At 32.6% G+C, this 15,472-nt stretch overlaps 2 protein-coding genes across 2 annotated transcripts; one reads left to right on the forward strand and one right to left on the reverse strand.

Annotated features, from left to right (window-relative positions):
* The first annotated feature begins 3,880 nt into the window (after positions 1-3,880).
* Positions 3,881-8,730, forward strand: LOC111368646 (carotenoid cleavage dioxygenase 8 homolog B, chloroplastic-like). The gene is made up of 6 exons (XM_022990012.1): positions 3,881-4,272; positions 6,059-6,802; positions 6,896-7,089; positions 7,568-7,757; positions 7,918-8,020; positions 8,410-8,730. The coding sequence occupies exons 1-6, from the start codon at positions 3,958-3,960 to the stop codon at positions 8,553-8,555; spliced, it is 1,692 nt and encodes a 563-aa protein (XP_022845780.1). The 5' UTR covers positions 3,881-3,957; the 3' UTR covers positions 8,556-8,730.
* Positions 8,731-9,065: 335 nt separating this feature from the next.
* Positions 9,066-13,343, reverse strand: LOC111368647 (probable transcriptional regulatory protein At2g25830). The gene is made up of 7 exons (XM_022990013.1): positions 13,085-13,343; positions 12,624-12,787; positions 11,820-11,881; positions 11,151-11,307; positions 10,380-10,657; positions 9,787-9,907; positions 9,066-9,520 (listed from the first exon to the last, which is right to left on the reverse strand). Exons 1-7 carry the CDS (start codon positions 13,185-13,187, stop codon positions 9,428-9,430), a joined length of 978 nt encoding a protein of 325 aa, XP_022845781.1. The 5' UTR covers positions 13,188-13,343; the 3' UTR covers positions 9,066-9,427.
* Between the last annotated feature and the right edge of the window lie 2,129 nt (positions 13,344-15,472).

Here is a 15,472-nt window from a genome sequence, read left to right on the forward strand (position 1 = left end):
AAGGAAAAATAATAATTTTTAAATGAAAATGAATTAATAATTGAAAGAATAAAAAAGTTAAAAATTTTGGTATATAAAGTGCTAAAAAATGTAATACAAAGGGTTTGAATTATTTTTTATTATTAGTATTTTGGTTCTGTTTAATTATTTGTGGTGAGAAACTTGTAAATTTTTTAGCAAAAGTTATTTTTCTCTTACCATATTGTAAAAATAATATGCGTTTTGGTTTTATTTAATTATTTTCAATGAAAAACTTGTAAAAATTTTTCCAAAATTTATTTTTTCTGCAAAATCTAAATTAAAAAATATATATATATATGTATCTAAAGTGTAACTACACTTTATACAGAGGGTATATTTTGTAAATTCCCTTTATTACTATAATTAGTATTAGGATGATTATATTGGCACTACAATTTTTATTTGTTACATCACATTTTAATTACAGTTAAGCTTCTCAATATTTGCTCAATATAGCACTTATTTATTTAATTTTTTATTTGAATTTTTATCTTCAAACTTTCATTAATTAGTACATTTCATCATTGATGATGATTTAAATCAAAATATTTTGTTTCAATGTTTAAAAATGAGGGAAAAAATATTTTTCGTACATTTTATTTATTTTTTTAAAATATGATCAAAAAATAAGTTGTTATCAACAAATTTTTGTATATAAACTGTTTTCAAATATAAAATGTGTTAATTAATTGCAAGTTTGAGGATAAGAATGCCATGGAAAATTATTAGGACATAAATGTTATAATAGTAATGTGGCCAAAACTCTCACGATTTCTTTTGATATGTCTTTTGTGCAATAATAGTAATGCTTGTTATTTTTTCTAAAACTTGAATGACAACAGTCTTCTTGATATCAATTAACCAAATAAGTTTTCCTAACTTGCTAATTTCAAGAAAAAAACCAAGAAACCTTTCTTGATATAAAAATTCCAATAGAAGCTGATGTTGATTTGACTTGCCTTCTTCACTCAAAGGGAATTACTCTGTTGGCCAAAACACTCAATTTCTTTTGGAATAATGCTATTCATAGCAAATAGCATTACTGATATGTCTCTTTGTGTGATGATTTTGTCATCTCTTGTAAACTTATTGACAACAATCTAAAATAGTCAATTTACTAATATCAATTAAGTTACGAAAGCTTTTCTTGAAATACAAAAAATCATAAATTGTTTAGGTTGATATATCACTTGCCTTCTTCACTTAAATTGAATCGTTGTTTTTGTCAAAACTCTCACAATATCTTTTGTTATGCCTCTTTATGTAAAGTGTACAATATCACCTTGTTTGAGCCATATTATTTAGAAAAATTACATTTTTAAACAGTGATTTGACATCATTTCAATCACACATTTTCAATAAAATAATATTACACAAAAATTCAAAACGCTTTCTTATCTTTTAACAACACATTTTTCATCAATACACTATTTAAAAATACATTTTTATGAAAATAATGTGGTTCAAACAAAGGCATTGTCAAGAAAAATAAGTAACACATTTAAAAATAAATAAAAATCCCATGAACAATGAAATTATAATGCTAAAAATAAAATAAATATAACTTTATGTCCAAAAAATAAAAAAAAATAAATAATAATAATAATAATAATAAAGGATAGTTGCGGGAGTTGGTAATAAAAAATATTCTAGAAAGATGATTTTGTGTTTTTTAAATTAATTAAATATTCTGTACTTAGGACATAGCGTGTGGAAAAAATGACTAAATATAGCAAAAAATGTCAAAAGTTGGGGAAAATTATTGAACTGAGAAAATTAATATATTTTGCTTCTAAGTAAGAAAAAATACTGTATCTATACAAGATTGGAAAAAAATTACTTAAAAACAAATTTGACTTACATTAAAGGTTAGCAAAGATGCTCTAAAGTCTAAATGTTTCTTTCATAAAATTCAAAAACCTGTATCTATCTACTCTATTTTCATAAAATTCAAAAAACCTTGTATCCAACTATTCTACTTGTATCCAAACACTTAGAGCATCTCCAATGTCGGAGTAAAATTGGGAGTAAATTAACATATTCAAAATCACTTTTGCATTATTTACATTCCCGTGGATCTAAATTCAAATTTTGCAACAATAAGAAGATCTGAATCCACTTTTTGCCTCTCGTGGATATAAAAAATATGTAAATTTACATCTTTTTTTCTGTTGAAAATACAATTTGCATTTCTTTTGTAGCTCTCCATTGGAAAGGTTTTAGATCAATTATCACTCTCAATGATAATTTTGGTCCAACACTATCTCTTTTGACATGTTTTATTGAGGTCATATTATCTCGAAAGTTAATATCTATCATATATAATGTTCCAATGTAAAATCCATGATTTTTTTCAAAAGGAACTGTACCCAAAAAAAATCCGTGATTTTTTCACCATTAATGGCATATTCCTTCTAAACTATATATTGCATTATTATTGTCTTGTATACACTTTTTGTTGTCATTCAGACTGTCAGATAGTCAAATTATTATTGTTTCATACACCTTACATGCATAGATGTTTTTGATAGGTCACGAGTTCGATTTTTCCTATCAACACTTTCTCAGTCGAACTTATCGCACCGAACTTACCTAGTGCAGTATACTTGGTTGCGTGGTTTGCAGGCTATTATGTCATCTTGAGGGATTACCCAGTGTGCATCCAAAAGATAGCGACTACGGATTCTCCCGTCATTAAAAAAAAAAAAAAAAGAAGGTACCTGTTAATAAATAAAAGTTTAGGTCTTATTTAAATGAAAAAGGAAAAAAAGGGTCTAAATCAGAGTGAATTTCTTGAGTATTTGGAAGACTTGCGAATTAATATTAATTTAACAGCATTATTTATATACAATCTAGTAACTCTAGGTTTGTGTGTTATGTACCTATTAATTAAGTAGAAAGCGAAATTATGAAGCGATGGGAATGGTGGAACCCATCAACAAAACAAGATATTATCAAACAAATGAATGCTATGATTCCACTTGGTTTTGAATTTTAAGACGATTTATAGCACAAAATAAACTTTTTAAATTGATATTTATTTTTTGCATTGTTCATTCAATTAAGTAAAAGCGTTATCAAGTAATTATGTATTCTTTTTCTAACTTAATAATTTAACAATCCTAGAGTATTTTGAAGTAACCAATTAACTAAACATGTTCGGTTTCGTAGAAGTTATTTTTCTAAGTAAGTATATATTTAATAAGTGTTTATAAATAGATAAAAATGAGTAACGTAAAAGTAGTACTACTTTTGAATCCATGAATTATATGGATAAAAAATGATTTGACTAATAGCAAGTATAAATACGTGACAAATATATATACATTCCTCATTAGTGTATATAGAAAATATTAAATAATAATAATAAGTAACTTAGAAGTAAAAGCACAACCATACTTGTTATGAACTTAAATAAGTCCAGAAACCATGTATATATATGCAACGTAAAAGATAAATTAGACAAAAACACAAGATGAAGAGAATTTATTTATTTATTATTTATTTTTATATTTTGGGTCCAATCCTTATAAAGAATATTAGTCAGTGTGACCAATTACAGTTGACTCCATTTTTTTAGAAATAGATTTTGTAAAAAAATGATATTATTTTGGAGAATGTTCGATTAAAAAGTTAAAAAAGCTTTGGATCCACTGCAAAATCCTTTTATTGAGAAACTCTGTAATCACGAATGAGTTTGGGGTAAAATGAGTTTTAAATGCTGGATTGTCATATTCATAATATAAGTTGTCTTCTAGTACAAAAGGATTTCGATCAATCAAGATTCCACTAATTTAAACACACATGACATACACCTATTATCCTAGACCCCTATAAATATACAATCAGGCATCCTTATTTTCATCGAAATATATGTTCTTGTCACATATATATTAGAAACTATACACAACACTAGCTAGCTAGCAACCTTCATCAATGGCTTCTCTTCCATTTTCTGTCTCCAAATCTCATAGTTTTTTGACCCAATTGAGGATTCTTGATGGGTCTTGTGATTGTTCAAAGGTTGAAAAATCCATTTTTGGAAAAATTAAGGATTCAAGAAGTATTTATTCCAACAACAATATGGGGTTAAATATTATGAATGTTGCCACCAAACCGCAGCCAGCAGTTGTTCCTCTGTCACCGGAAAAGGTCGCCCCAAACGATAGCAAGCTTGCAGCGTGGAGTAGTGTGAGGCAGGAGCGATGGCAAGGAGAGCTTAGCGTTCAAGGAGAAATACCACTGTGGCTGGTATGTATGCTTTTTGAGTGTGCGTGGTGGGTGGGGTGGGTTTTAAAATATATACACACACTTTACGCACACACACTTCTTATTCAATTTGTATATAAACTATAAAATTAATCTCCCGCCGCAGTAGGCAGAATAAAAATTTTCCATTACTATCGTAACAAGAGAACCTTAATTATGATTTTCTAAATTTACAACTATTTTAGAGAACCATAACTAAGGTTCTGTGAGAAGATTTTATTATTCTTACTGGAGGTAGGAGATCAAGATTCACGTACACTAATCTTATGTAGTATTGTACTTATTGCAATTAATTCTATTGAATCCATCTAGCAGCACCGTGCTCGAAAAAAGTTTCGTCAAATTCTCTATCTTAGCTCTCCCAAAAATAAAATAAAATAAAGGCAACTCGAAAACTAGTTTGGCTTATTTTCTTAGAAAGTGTTTATCGCGATAAAGTGGATGCATAATTTAATTTATTACCACAAATGTCTTGTATTCATAGACATTTCGGGTAATGATTTTCCATTCTTCTTGTTGTATTATAATTAAAAACGCGCTAAGCTAGATCTTTCTCATGTTGGATGAAGATGAATCTTATCGTTTGATTATTTTTTATTCAAAGGCAAAGTAATTTAGCATGTTTATGTTATTGATTGATTTAGTATGTCTTATTGAATTATTAAATGCTTACGCACCATTTAGGAAATTAGTTGCTTATTATGTTTCCGATGAGATTCATGATAGGTTTAGAATTTTAAAATTTAAACATATGGGCAACAAATGTTATAAATAACATGTATGACCTATGAAAACATATAAATAATAATGAAATTTAATGCATTACTTTGCATATGAATTCGGAATCGGAATATAATCAGATCATGCTTAAAATATGTTTAACTTACCTTGGAAGAGATAGTTAAATAAAATAAGATTATCTGTTGTCAAGAATACATAAATTACACTAGATTACATTGGTCGAGAATTGAAAATAAGATAACAATAGTTTATTAGGTGAATTCGAAATTCCAACACATAATGATATGAGAGCGGTATGAAAGGTATTTTTAATGGTTTCCCAAGTTCTGTACTTATAGTACTTTGAATAAATAGGTTAAACGTAAAAATTGGTTTCCAAATGGAGTTTTAATCACAGAAAGAAAGTGGGCCATAAGCTGAATTTTACCCCATGCGATCACATGTGGCAATGTGTGCAGTCGACTGGTTCCAAAGAAGTAGGTGTTGCAATGCCAAGAGATTTACTCCTTGTGATCGAATGGTAGTAAAACCTTCTGCGATATTACATTTTGGTCCCCAACTTTCTTCTTACGTTTAATTCAAGTCATTTCTTCATGAATTCTTGGTCCTTCATCTTTCAAGTATATTTAACTGATTTTGTGTAGTCTTCAATCCTCATTCTTTGGTCCAAAACAACATTTGAATATTTTCAATTTGATCATTGAACTTTGGAAATCATCTTTTTTCGTCGATCTTCATTTCGTTCTTCCAAATTCGCTTTCAATCATCGAATTTTACCTAAAAAACAATATATACAAGAGATTAAGCTATACATCAAAGGTACACATAAACATCTATTTTTAATAACTTAGATAAGTGCATAAAATACACTTTATCAAGATGCCAGGGGCACATTGGGACCATGAAAGCAACTCAAGAGCTAAGTAAAGTAGCAAAAAATGGATATAAGATTATATTGAGATTTTAATAGGTAATTTTGAAAAAGTGATGCTCTCTCGTGACTTAACCAGTTGATAATTTCGTGCAGAGTGGAACATACCTGAGGAATGGTCCAGGTCTTTGGCACATAGGTGATTTCGGTTTCCGGCACCTGTTTGACGGCTATGCAACTCTAGTCCGGCTGCACTTCGAAAATGGCCATCTCGTGATGGGACACCGGCAAATCGAATCCGAGGCATACAAGGCAGCCAAAAAGAATAAAAAGCTTTGCTATAGAGAATTTTCTGAAGTTCCTAAACCTGACAACTTCCTATCCTACATTGGTGATCTAGCCAACTTATTCTCCGGTGCATCACTGACGGACAATGCTAACACCGGTGTCGTTACACTCGGCGACGGCCGAGTAGTTTGTCTAACAGAAACAATCAAAGGGTCAATTGTTATTGATCCAAACACTTTGGACACAATAGGAAAGTTTGAGTACAGTGACTCATTAGGCGGCCTAATACATTCTGCTCATCCAATTGTGACAGAGTCTGAGTTTTTAACGTTGTTGCCTGATTTGATCAATCCTGGGTACTTGGTTGTAAGAATGGAACCAGGCACAAATGAAAGGAAAATTATCGGTAGGGTTGGGTGTAGGGGTGGACGTGCCCCTGGTTGGGTGCATTCTTTCCCAGTTACAGAACACTACGTGGTTGTGCCAGAAATGCCTTTGAGATATTGTGCACAAAATCTGCTAAAAGCTGAGCCCACACCACTGTACAAGTTCGAGTGGCATCCGGAGTCTAAAGGATTCATGCATGTTATGTGTAAAGCTAGTGGCAAGATTGTAATTATCTCTCTCACTCTCCTCTAAATAAGATTATTTCTCCAAGGGGTTTATTTAGTAATCTAAAATCAAATTTTTTTCTTGATTTCAAAGGTGGCAAGTGTAGAAGTTCCTCTGTTTGTGACATTTCATTTCATCAATGCATACGAGGAGAAAGATGAAAATGGAAGAGTGACGGCCGTCATTGCTGATTGTTGCGAACACAATGCTGACACTACAATCCTGGAAAAACTCAGGCTACAAAATCTTCGATCATTCTCCGGTGAAGATGTCTTACCCGACGCAAGGTATAATTTTGCGTTGCTAAACCCATAATCAATCCGAGTATGTATGTTCCCTAAATTCAAGTCAGACTTATGTTTAACTATTTTTTTTTTCACACTATAATACTAAAATATTATACAACTATTGTGGAACCGTTTTATTACTCCACGCTTCACATTCTTGTTAAACATGGATTTTTGGAATTATTCCCCACTTGAACGTATCCAATTATGTTCTGTATTGAAATAGTTGTGGCTAAAGCACTAGTATATATATTTTACGTATATTTCAATTGCTACTTCTGCATGCATGTTAGTTTGAACAAATTATGTGGGCTATTTGTATTGACTTAGTGTTCCTAGGTATGGTTGATGAGTTTGATTTACTTTGAATCTATGGTTCACGACTCGTTGAAGCGTCGAGAGTTAAAATAACGGAAACCATGTGTGAAATTGTTCGAAAGACGTAAAATAACCGACAAGTACTTGGTCGTGTGTACAGGGTTGGCCGGTTCAGGATACCGTTGGATGGGAGTCCATATGGGAAGTTGGATGCAGCATTGGAACCGGAGGAACATGGAAAAGGAATGGACATGTGCAGCATCAATCCTGCTTATTTGGGAAAGAAATACAGATATGCCTATGCTTGTGGCGCTCGACGCCCTTGCAACTTCCCAAACACCCTCACCAAGGTAAACCCAAACATTGAATTCGACTGGAAGATTTGACATCTTTCTTCTTTAGTCGTGTTTTGTTTCGTGACTTGTATCTTGCTCAACTTACCAAATATGTAGATAGTGTGTATATATATTGCTTAGGCCTAAAATTGTATTCTCTTGTTTTGTTTTGCAGATTGATCTACTGGAGAAAAAGGCAAAGAACTGGTGCGATAAGGGCTCTGTACCCTCCGAACCATTTTTTGTAGCTCGTCCTGGTGCAACGGAGGAAGATGACGGTAATCCAAACAGCAAAACTCTTTCAATTTTTCAATACTGTATTCTGAACATGTCTTTTTATATGTCTTCACATATTCCATCCGTCAGTCCATTCCAGTCTAAAAGTATATATGAAAGATGGTGCCAAAACACTTCTTACAGTTACATATTTAATAAGCACGCCTAGACACAAAAAAAAAAAGACGAAGACAATTATTTATCTTAGTTAATCCTGTCTAATCCCATTCAGCAATGAAAACTATGTATTGCAGTAGTCCATTTTCTACAAACCCCTCACCGATTGCAATTTCCTTATGGAACCATTTTTCCAAGTTTTTGACAATTCTAAAGTCATTTTCAAGGTCTGTAAGTTTCAGACAAGTCCTAACAACGGTAAATTTACACACAGGGGTAGTTATCTCAATGATTAGCGACAAGAATGGCGGAGGGTATGCTCTACTACTTGATGGATCCACATTTAAGGAAATTGCCAGAGCAAAATTCCCTTATGGCCTTCCATATGGACTCCATGGATGTTGGGTTCCAAAGGCTTAAACTTGATGAATATTTATAAGTTACTTTTTCGTAAGTGTTCAGATATAACATCTTTATGTCGATATAACATCAGTATGATATGATGTTTTTTGTGAATGCATTACATCTACCAGAACTACATTGTATGCGAAGTTCAGATCATCTTATTAATGAAGTTATTAGTTGTACGGATTAAGCCTACTCCCAAACCCAAGAGCAGTACTTACGATTCAGACAACAGAAACGCACACATAAACAAATAAATTTATAGTAGTTCATAATCAATGTGAGAGTTATGTCCACTCAATGCTGCAGATAAACCAGCATAATGAGAAAGGGATTATAATGTTCTCTTCCTCACACGTCTTTCTAATCTGACTAGGGCAGCTTAATACAAAACATGAACACCCGGTATGCCCTCATAATATGAAAAATTCAAGGTCGAGTTCATAAGTGAACATTACAATTAGGCTCTACATAATCCAAAGTCGGCATGTCATATCTCTCAGAGTTTGAAAAGGAGACAAAAAATAGACAAGCGTGTATGAATTTCATTATCAAGAAAGAAACTGTAGTTCATTTTTTTCAACAAGACAAAAGATGAGAGAGAGATACACATCTCCTAAAACAATGAGTAATATTTCTGTTCTTTGATGCAGTAATCATCAAATTAAAGTAGTAAATAAATTGCTTCTAGGATAAAGAATAGTAAGAGGACACCTGAAGTTGAATTAAGTTTTGATAAGACGCAATTCAGATTACTCCTGTCAAGTGTAAAGGCTTGGGTCAGAGAGCGAAGCCACAGATCTAAAGGCCCCAAAATCTCAGATTGAATGCTGAGTCGCTGAGAAGATAAAAACAAGCACTGATCTGACATTTCCAGTTGGGTAATATCACTTTTGATCTGTATATACAGCATCAACATCATCAAGCTCGAGCAATTTGGACATCAATTCCTTGTTCAAGTCCATGGCCTCATCATCAACCTGCAACCCACAAAATAAGCATTGATATCGTTGCACCAAACATGATATGAGGATATAATTCCTCAAAATGATAATGTTACATGGACTAATGAGCAATGATTATCCTCAGAATGAACATCCAGAATTTCATTGATTCCTATTATAACTTTATGACACTAATAGATTTGCTTTTAATTAGCTCAAAATTCAAAAGTAGATGGTATATGAGAAAGAACCAGGCAAAAGAAAATAAATGGAACAAAAACCCATCTTCTATATTGGCATACCTCAATCGGAGTAAGAGGAAGAAGCTCAAATCCATTGTCAGGTTCAAATGGTATTCCTTCCTCGCGTAGCTTTGTTAATATGGTGGGGTAGCTCTCTGATGAAGTTACTATTCTAAAATACCTACAGAAAAAATAAAGCAAAAAAAGGGGAAAAAATTGTACATGAGCATATCTTCAACAGGATAATCAATTAAGAAAGAAAATATCAAATATGTAACCTTTTCAATCAATTTATCAGACTTGCATGTGCAAGAATAATTACTTATCTAGCATTTTACAAGATCCAGCATATATTATACATATTTGGAGTGCAGTTCAAAGCTTATTACACTTATTTGGAGTGCAGCCAAAAGTTTGAACCTTATATTTGACGCATGTCCCTACCAGATTATGGACACACGACTCTTCTGAGCACAAATTATCTATGTCTGACATATGCTACCATAAGAAAGAGTATAAACATTTATTATCTTTCTAACTAAATATAATTTTATGGCAGATTCATGTAAAACGCAAACATAAAGGGATCAGGACAACTGAATACTTTAACAAGCCATTGATAAACATATATACAAATGAACAATATCTTGTACATTTCATTTATTTCGTCCTCGGGATCATCTTCGTCCGCTGAAGGTTCAATGACATCATCAGCGCCAGCATCCAAAGCAACAGCTAGAATCTGATCTCTATCAGCATCTTTAACCTTTACATTTACGACCCGAGCACGTTTAAATTTGAAACTGATGGATCCAGGATCTGCCATTTTCCCCCCACAATCCTTCACTACCTCTCTAACAGCTGCCACTGATCTGTTTATTTTATCCGTCAACACCTCGACTATTATGCCAACTCCACCATAGCCATAAACCTAATTATGCAAAAGAATACCAGCATAACTAGAGATTTGTGCAACATTGTCTCTAAGGTGAACTGTAATGAGTCTGATGACATTATCTTTTAAGGGAAAACTGCACTGGGGTCCCCAATTATTGCACAAGTTGCAAGTTGATCTTCAACCTTTAAAAAATTGAGCAAGTTGGTTATCTACCTTTCATTATTGTTGCACAATCAATCCCCGTCGATAGAAAACATTCAAATCTTTGTTATGGCTTCAAGCGTTCAACTTTACAAAGCTATATTTTGTTCACCAACTAGGGCCGGGTGCTGAGAAATTTGGAGTGAGACACACTTCCATAAGAAACACATGATAATTGGAGACTTGGATGCTTTATATGATCAGAGACTAATTATGCAACTATAAGGTTGATGACCAACTTGGTACTCGAGCAATAGGTCTCACTGATGCTGAAATTTTTCCTTATGTTAATAAGAACAGATATCGCAGATTATGTGGCCACTACCTCGTATACTTTCTCAATATAAGCTTCCTGTCCCTTCTCCGAAGCTCTCTTAATGTTGCGCTCTATGATTTCCTTAGGCACATCGAGCTCCTTAGCTTTCTCAAACAATGCAGCAAGAGCTGTATTCGATACTGGACTAGCACCACCTTTCTTGACCCTAGGACATTAAAATAGAAAGTTCAGGATCTTGTATCATTTTAAAAATTTTATGCTAACTCCACCTACAACAAAAGAAAAATTAATAAAAGAAGCAAATTCCTGACTGAAAGAAAGGTGTATGCTTAGAAAAAGGAAACCGGAGGTAGATGTCTACTGAAAAGCCTAAAGGTGTAAACAGCAAGCAAGGCCCATGTTATGGGTGCAAATGGCAAATGGACGCGACAACATAACCAATGTTCCGGCCAGCCATCATTGTAAACCACCACCAGTCTCAAACCCACTACTGTTCCGAAAAGTTTGTTACAAAACTCCTCCACCCCTTTTAAAAGAAAATCTGAAATTTAATTTATTTCTGAGGGCTCACCACATTTCTTTTGGTGCCTTAATGAATATAATTCTGTGTGTTTGTACAATGTTGGTTTGTGTATCTTCTGGATCCCCTAACAAACATAGCCTAGGAATTATAATTTCTGTCATATCACATTGTGAAAATTGTAGAAACTAACTTACGCAGATACGACTTCCTTCCCAATTTTTGAATACAGCTTCGTCTTCTTAGCATCTTGGGCAGTCTGCATGTTAAGATGCATTTATAAAAAATTAAACTCTACTCAAAAGAAACTCTTATTTTCAAACTGCCCTCAAAAAATTAAGAAAAAAGATTATCAAGAAATTATAACAATCAAATACTGACGCATCAAGTTTCTCAATTTTCTGTGGACAGACAGACAGACTTGTTCACTGTCACGAACTCAATTAAACAGATTGAAAATGGAGATACTAGAAAAAGGATTATATTATAGAATTTGAAATACAATTCCAAGATTTATCCAATAAGATGCCCATCAATTTGACGTCATCTTCATTTAAACAAGGCTAGATTTAAAGGAGACTACAACAGTCATTCAGCCAGATCAAAATTGTATAATCCCACCTTGTTAATTTCAAAAAATAAAATAGAAAACATGCATTGAAAATTGTGATACCAATCCTGGTATATCATTCACCGAAATGCACTACAAAAATCCTTAAAATATATGTCATCAAGATTGCATTTATAACAAACAGATCAACAAGTGCCAGAGCACTACCAACAGTTCTAACATCACAAAACAAAAACAATCGAAACATACATACTTCGATCCTCCTAAACTAATTATTCACCGTATATACTTTTTCTTTAAGTATATATTACCTACTTCCCCGCAGTTTGTCGCTCCTCTAACCTCATTTTTATTGAAATAAACTTGATAGCATAGTTTGCTCCAAAAAAGTATTAATAAGTTGCATTCGAAATCTGTACCATGTGGCTACCTTTCTTCCAGCAATTTTGCAGGAACGTCTACCCATACACAGAGGAGGGAAAGTCGCAATCTTTCTAATGGAATTGACAGAATGAAGCTCATAGACGGAGACCCATAAGCTAGAAGATGAGTAGCAAGAAGAAGATTGCAGCTTTCTACTTAAACAGCGTGTTCCTGAACAAAAATTTAAAACAAAATTCAATATGATCAATTCCCAAATCTTCAATAAAAATTGTAGCTTTCTACTGAACAAACGTGTTCGTGAATAAAAATTCAAAATAAAACTCTCTATAATCAAACCCAACTCTCCAATCTACCAGAAATCAAAATCTTACTCAAGAATACAATTGCGAGTATTTCGTGTGTACAGTCAAAATCCCAATTACAAATTTTCACATAAAAATCAAATCTTTTATGTATGTGCCTTTCATATATGTTTATATTCCAAGAGAGCGAGGGAAGATGGGTTACCGTGAATCGTGAAGGAGTTTGAGGGTTTAAGAGAGACACCATTCGAGAATCTGGAGAGTAATGAACCGAATGCTCTGATTGTCGAAGATGAAGGAGACACCATTTTCACTTATTTTTTGTTTTCTTGATATGGGTCTATCTCTTTAGTTCCTTTCTTTTTCCTTCAACAGATTCTAGGAAAAGTGATTTGTGCATAGAGTTGCTGCAGGTGTGCAGCTTATTTTCCTCTTCCTTTTCCTCCGATTTTCAGTTTCAAGGGTAATTTTGTTTTTATATCAAGAAAATGTACATAGAAGTAAATTAGTGTTTGGATTATTTGTCAAAATTATCATATAGTAGTAAATCAAAAATGTACATAGTCAAATTGATTGCCTTTATAAAAAAATTTAATTAATTTATTATGGTCAAAAAAGTTCACCAAGTCAAATAAAAATCAAAGCCCTGAACTAATTGATTATATTTTCAATTTTGAATGTTTTATTTCCCTTGTTTGATTGAGATCTTACACATAATTAACAGAGTAATATTATTTGGTCACAATTAAGTATTTGTCTTTGTGATACTGGAGCTATATAGCATTATTCTAGCAAATATGGATTAAAACTCTCGATTGGATCCAAAATTCAACTCTTAATTTGAGTTCTGAGCATTTAAAAATCTAAAATAAAAAATATTTCTCAATACATATTTAGAGTCTTAATACATATGTAGGTAACGAAACGATCAAGTAAAAAAATAATAATCAATCTTCAATTGAATTTTGCCGAACAATAATTTTTCTAAAAATAAAATAGTGTGTAGGGAAACATGAATGAGCATCATTAATTTTTGCCATTGAGAAGAGGTAATCCATATTTTACAAAATTGCTTGCTAATGTGAGGGATAGTGCAATTTGGAACCTTCCTATAATGGTTGTGTTTAAGGCATGTCACAGTTTATGAACATGGCCAGTACAATGTTTACTTGTCCAGTATAGACATCAAGAGACCGAAACATCATTATTAGTTTGAGAAAAGTGGGCATTTTGCGATAATTAAAAGTTATTTTTCTTGGATGATAACTTATATTGTAATTTTAAACACTTCATATCTATTTCCTCTTTTCTTGTGTCAAGAAGCTCGGCTAATGATTCNGGAGTGTAGGGTTGTGATGTAGCCTATTGAGGTCACAGTTCTCTAGCATCGGTTGAGTTTCAAATCAAATCATAAAACCCAACAACCAATATACATTTATTAATTTGTAAACTTCCGAGCAAGTGACGAATTTGATGTTTCTATGGGCAATTTTGCCCAAATAGTGCAAAAGCGAGCTATTATCTTCTTTCTCTGCTTCCTCCTCCTCCCCTCCATATAATCCTCAAATCTTAATTCTCTTATGCTGTTCATTTTACTACATTATCTTTGATCCATTTAAACCCTATGTAACAATGCTCAACCATCACCAACAAAAAGTTTGATGTATGTACACTTGGTGCATGTTGGGTACACAACACTTGATAGGACTTAATAGTATAATAAACAAGATTTTAGCTTCTTTTTCTTAGTACCATCGAGAACTATCCAACCATTTCTACCAATCATGCAGTCCGAGTTTATCTGTTGTGCTCATAAATTCTCGTTGTCTGCAATGCTTCATATGTACAATTGATAGCCTATGAATTTTCATGATTGTAAGCAGTGGTGAATCCAGGATTTTAATTGAGCACGGGCGGCCGTTAACTGTCGACAGTCGCAATAATAATCAATGCCGTGAGTTGAAATTACTTAGCCCCCATTTGGCCCCCATTATTTGGATTTATAATGGGGGAATAGTGTTTTTGTTTTTTTGTTTTTTTTTTGTTGTAAAAGAATGAAAATTCTTCTATTTACATGTAATAGTATTTTATTGAAGATTGCGTAGTTGAAAATAGAAAAGAGAAAATTTTAAATTAAATTGATAAGTTTTGAAGGGGGCCAAACTGGGGCTTATATCGCAGTTCGAATTATAACTGTGAGTGTACGTTATCTAATCCAATGTAATAATGCTTATCGAGTAAAAATTTGAAGTGTGAAAAATGGTCCAATTATTTACTTTCTTGGTTCGATTTGCCAATAATTTCAGTTTAATAGAAAAAAAAAAGTGAATATTTTAATAATACCACTGTAAGGTCGAAGTTTATTTTTCTAAAAATGGTGGGTGTATATCTTTACTTGATAAAAGAATATATAAATTTTGTTGCTTGTATTGTCAACAACCATCAACTGCCTTAGTGGTCAAATTGTTCATGATTCCAACGGAGATCATAGGTTCAAATCTTCCATTTGCACCAATTTTAATGCCTATTTGCTCCAAAATGGTGAAAAATTTTAAACTAAAATAATTTCAAAAGGGATTGCAAGAGTTGAGAA

Source organism: Olea europaea, chromosome 19, assembly GCF_002742605.1.
Source record: "Olea europaea var. sylvestris chromosome 19, O_europaea_v1, whole genome shotgun sequence".
NCBI lineage: Eukaryota > Viridiplantae > Streptophyta > Magnoliopsida > Lamiales > Oleaceae > Olea > Olea europaea.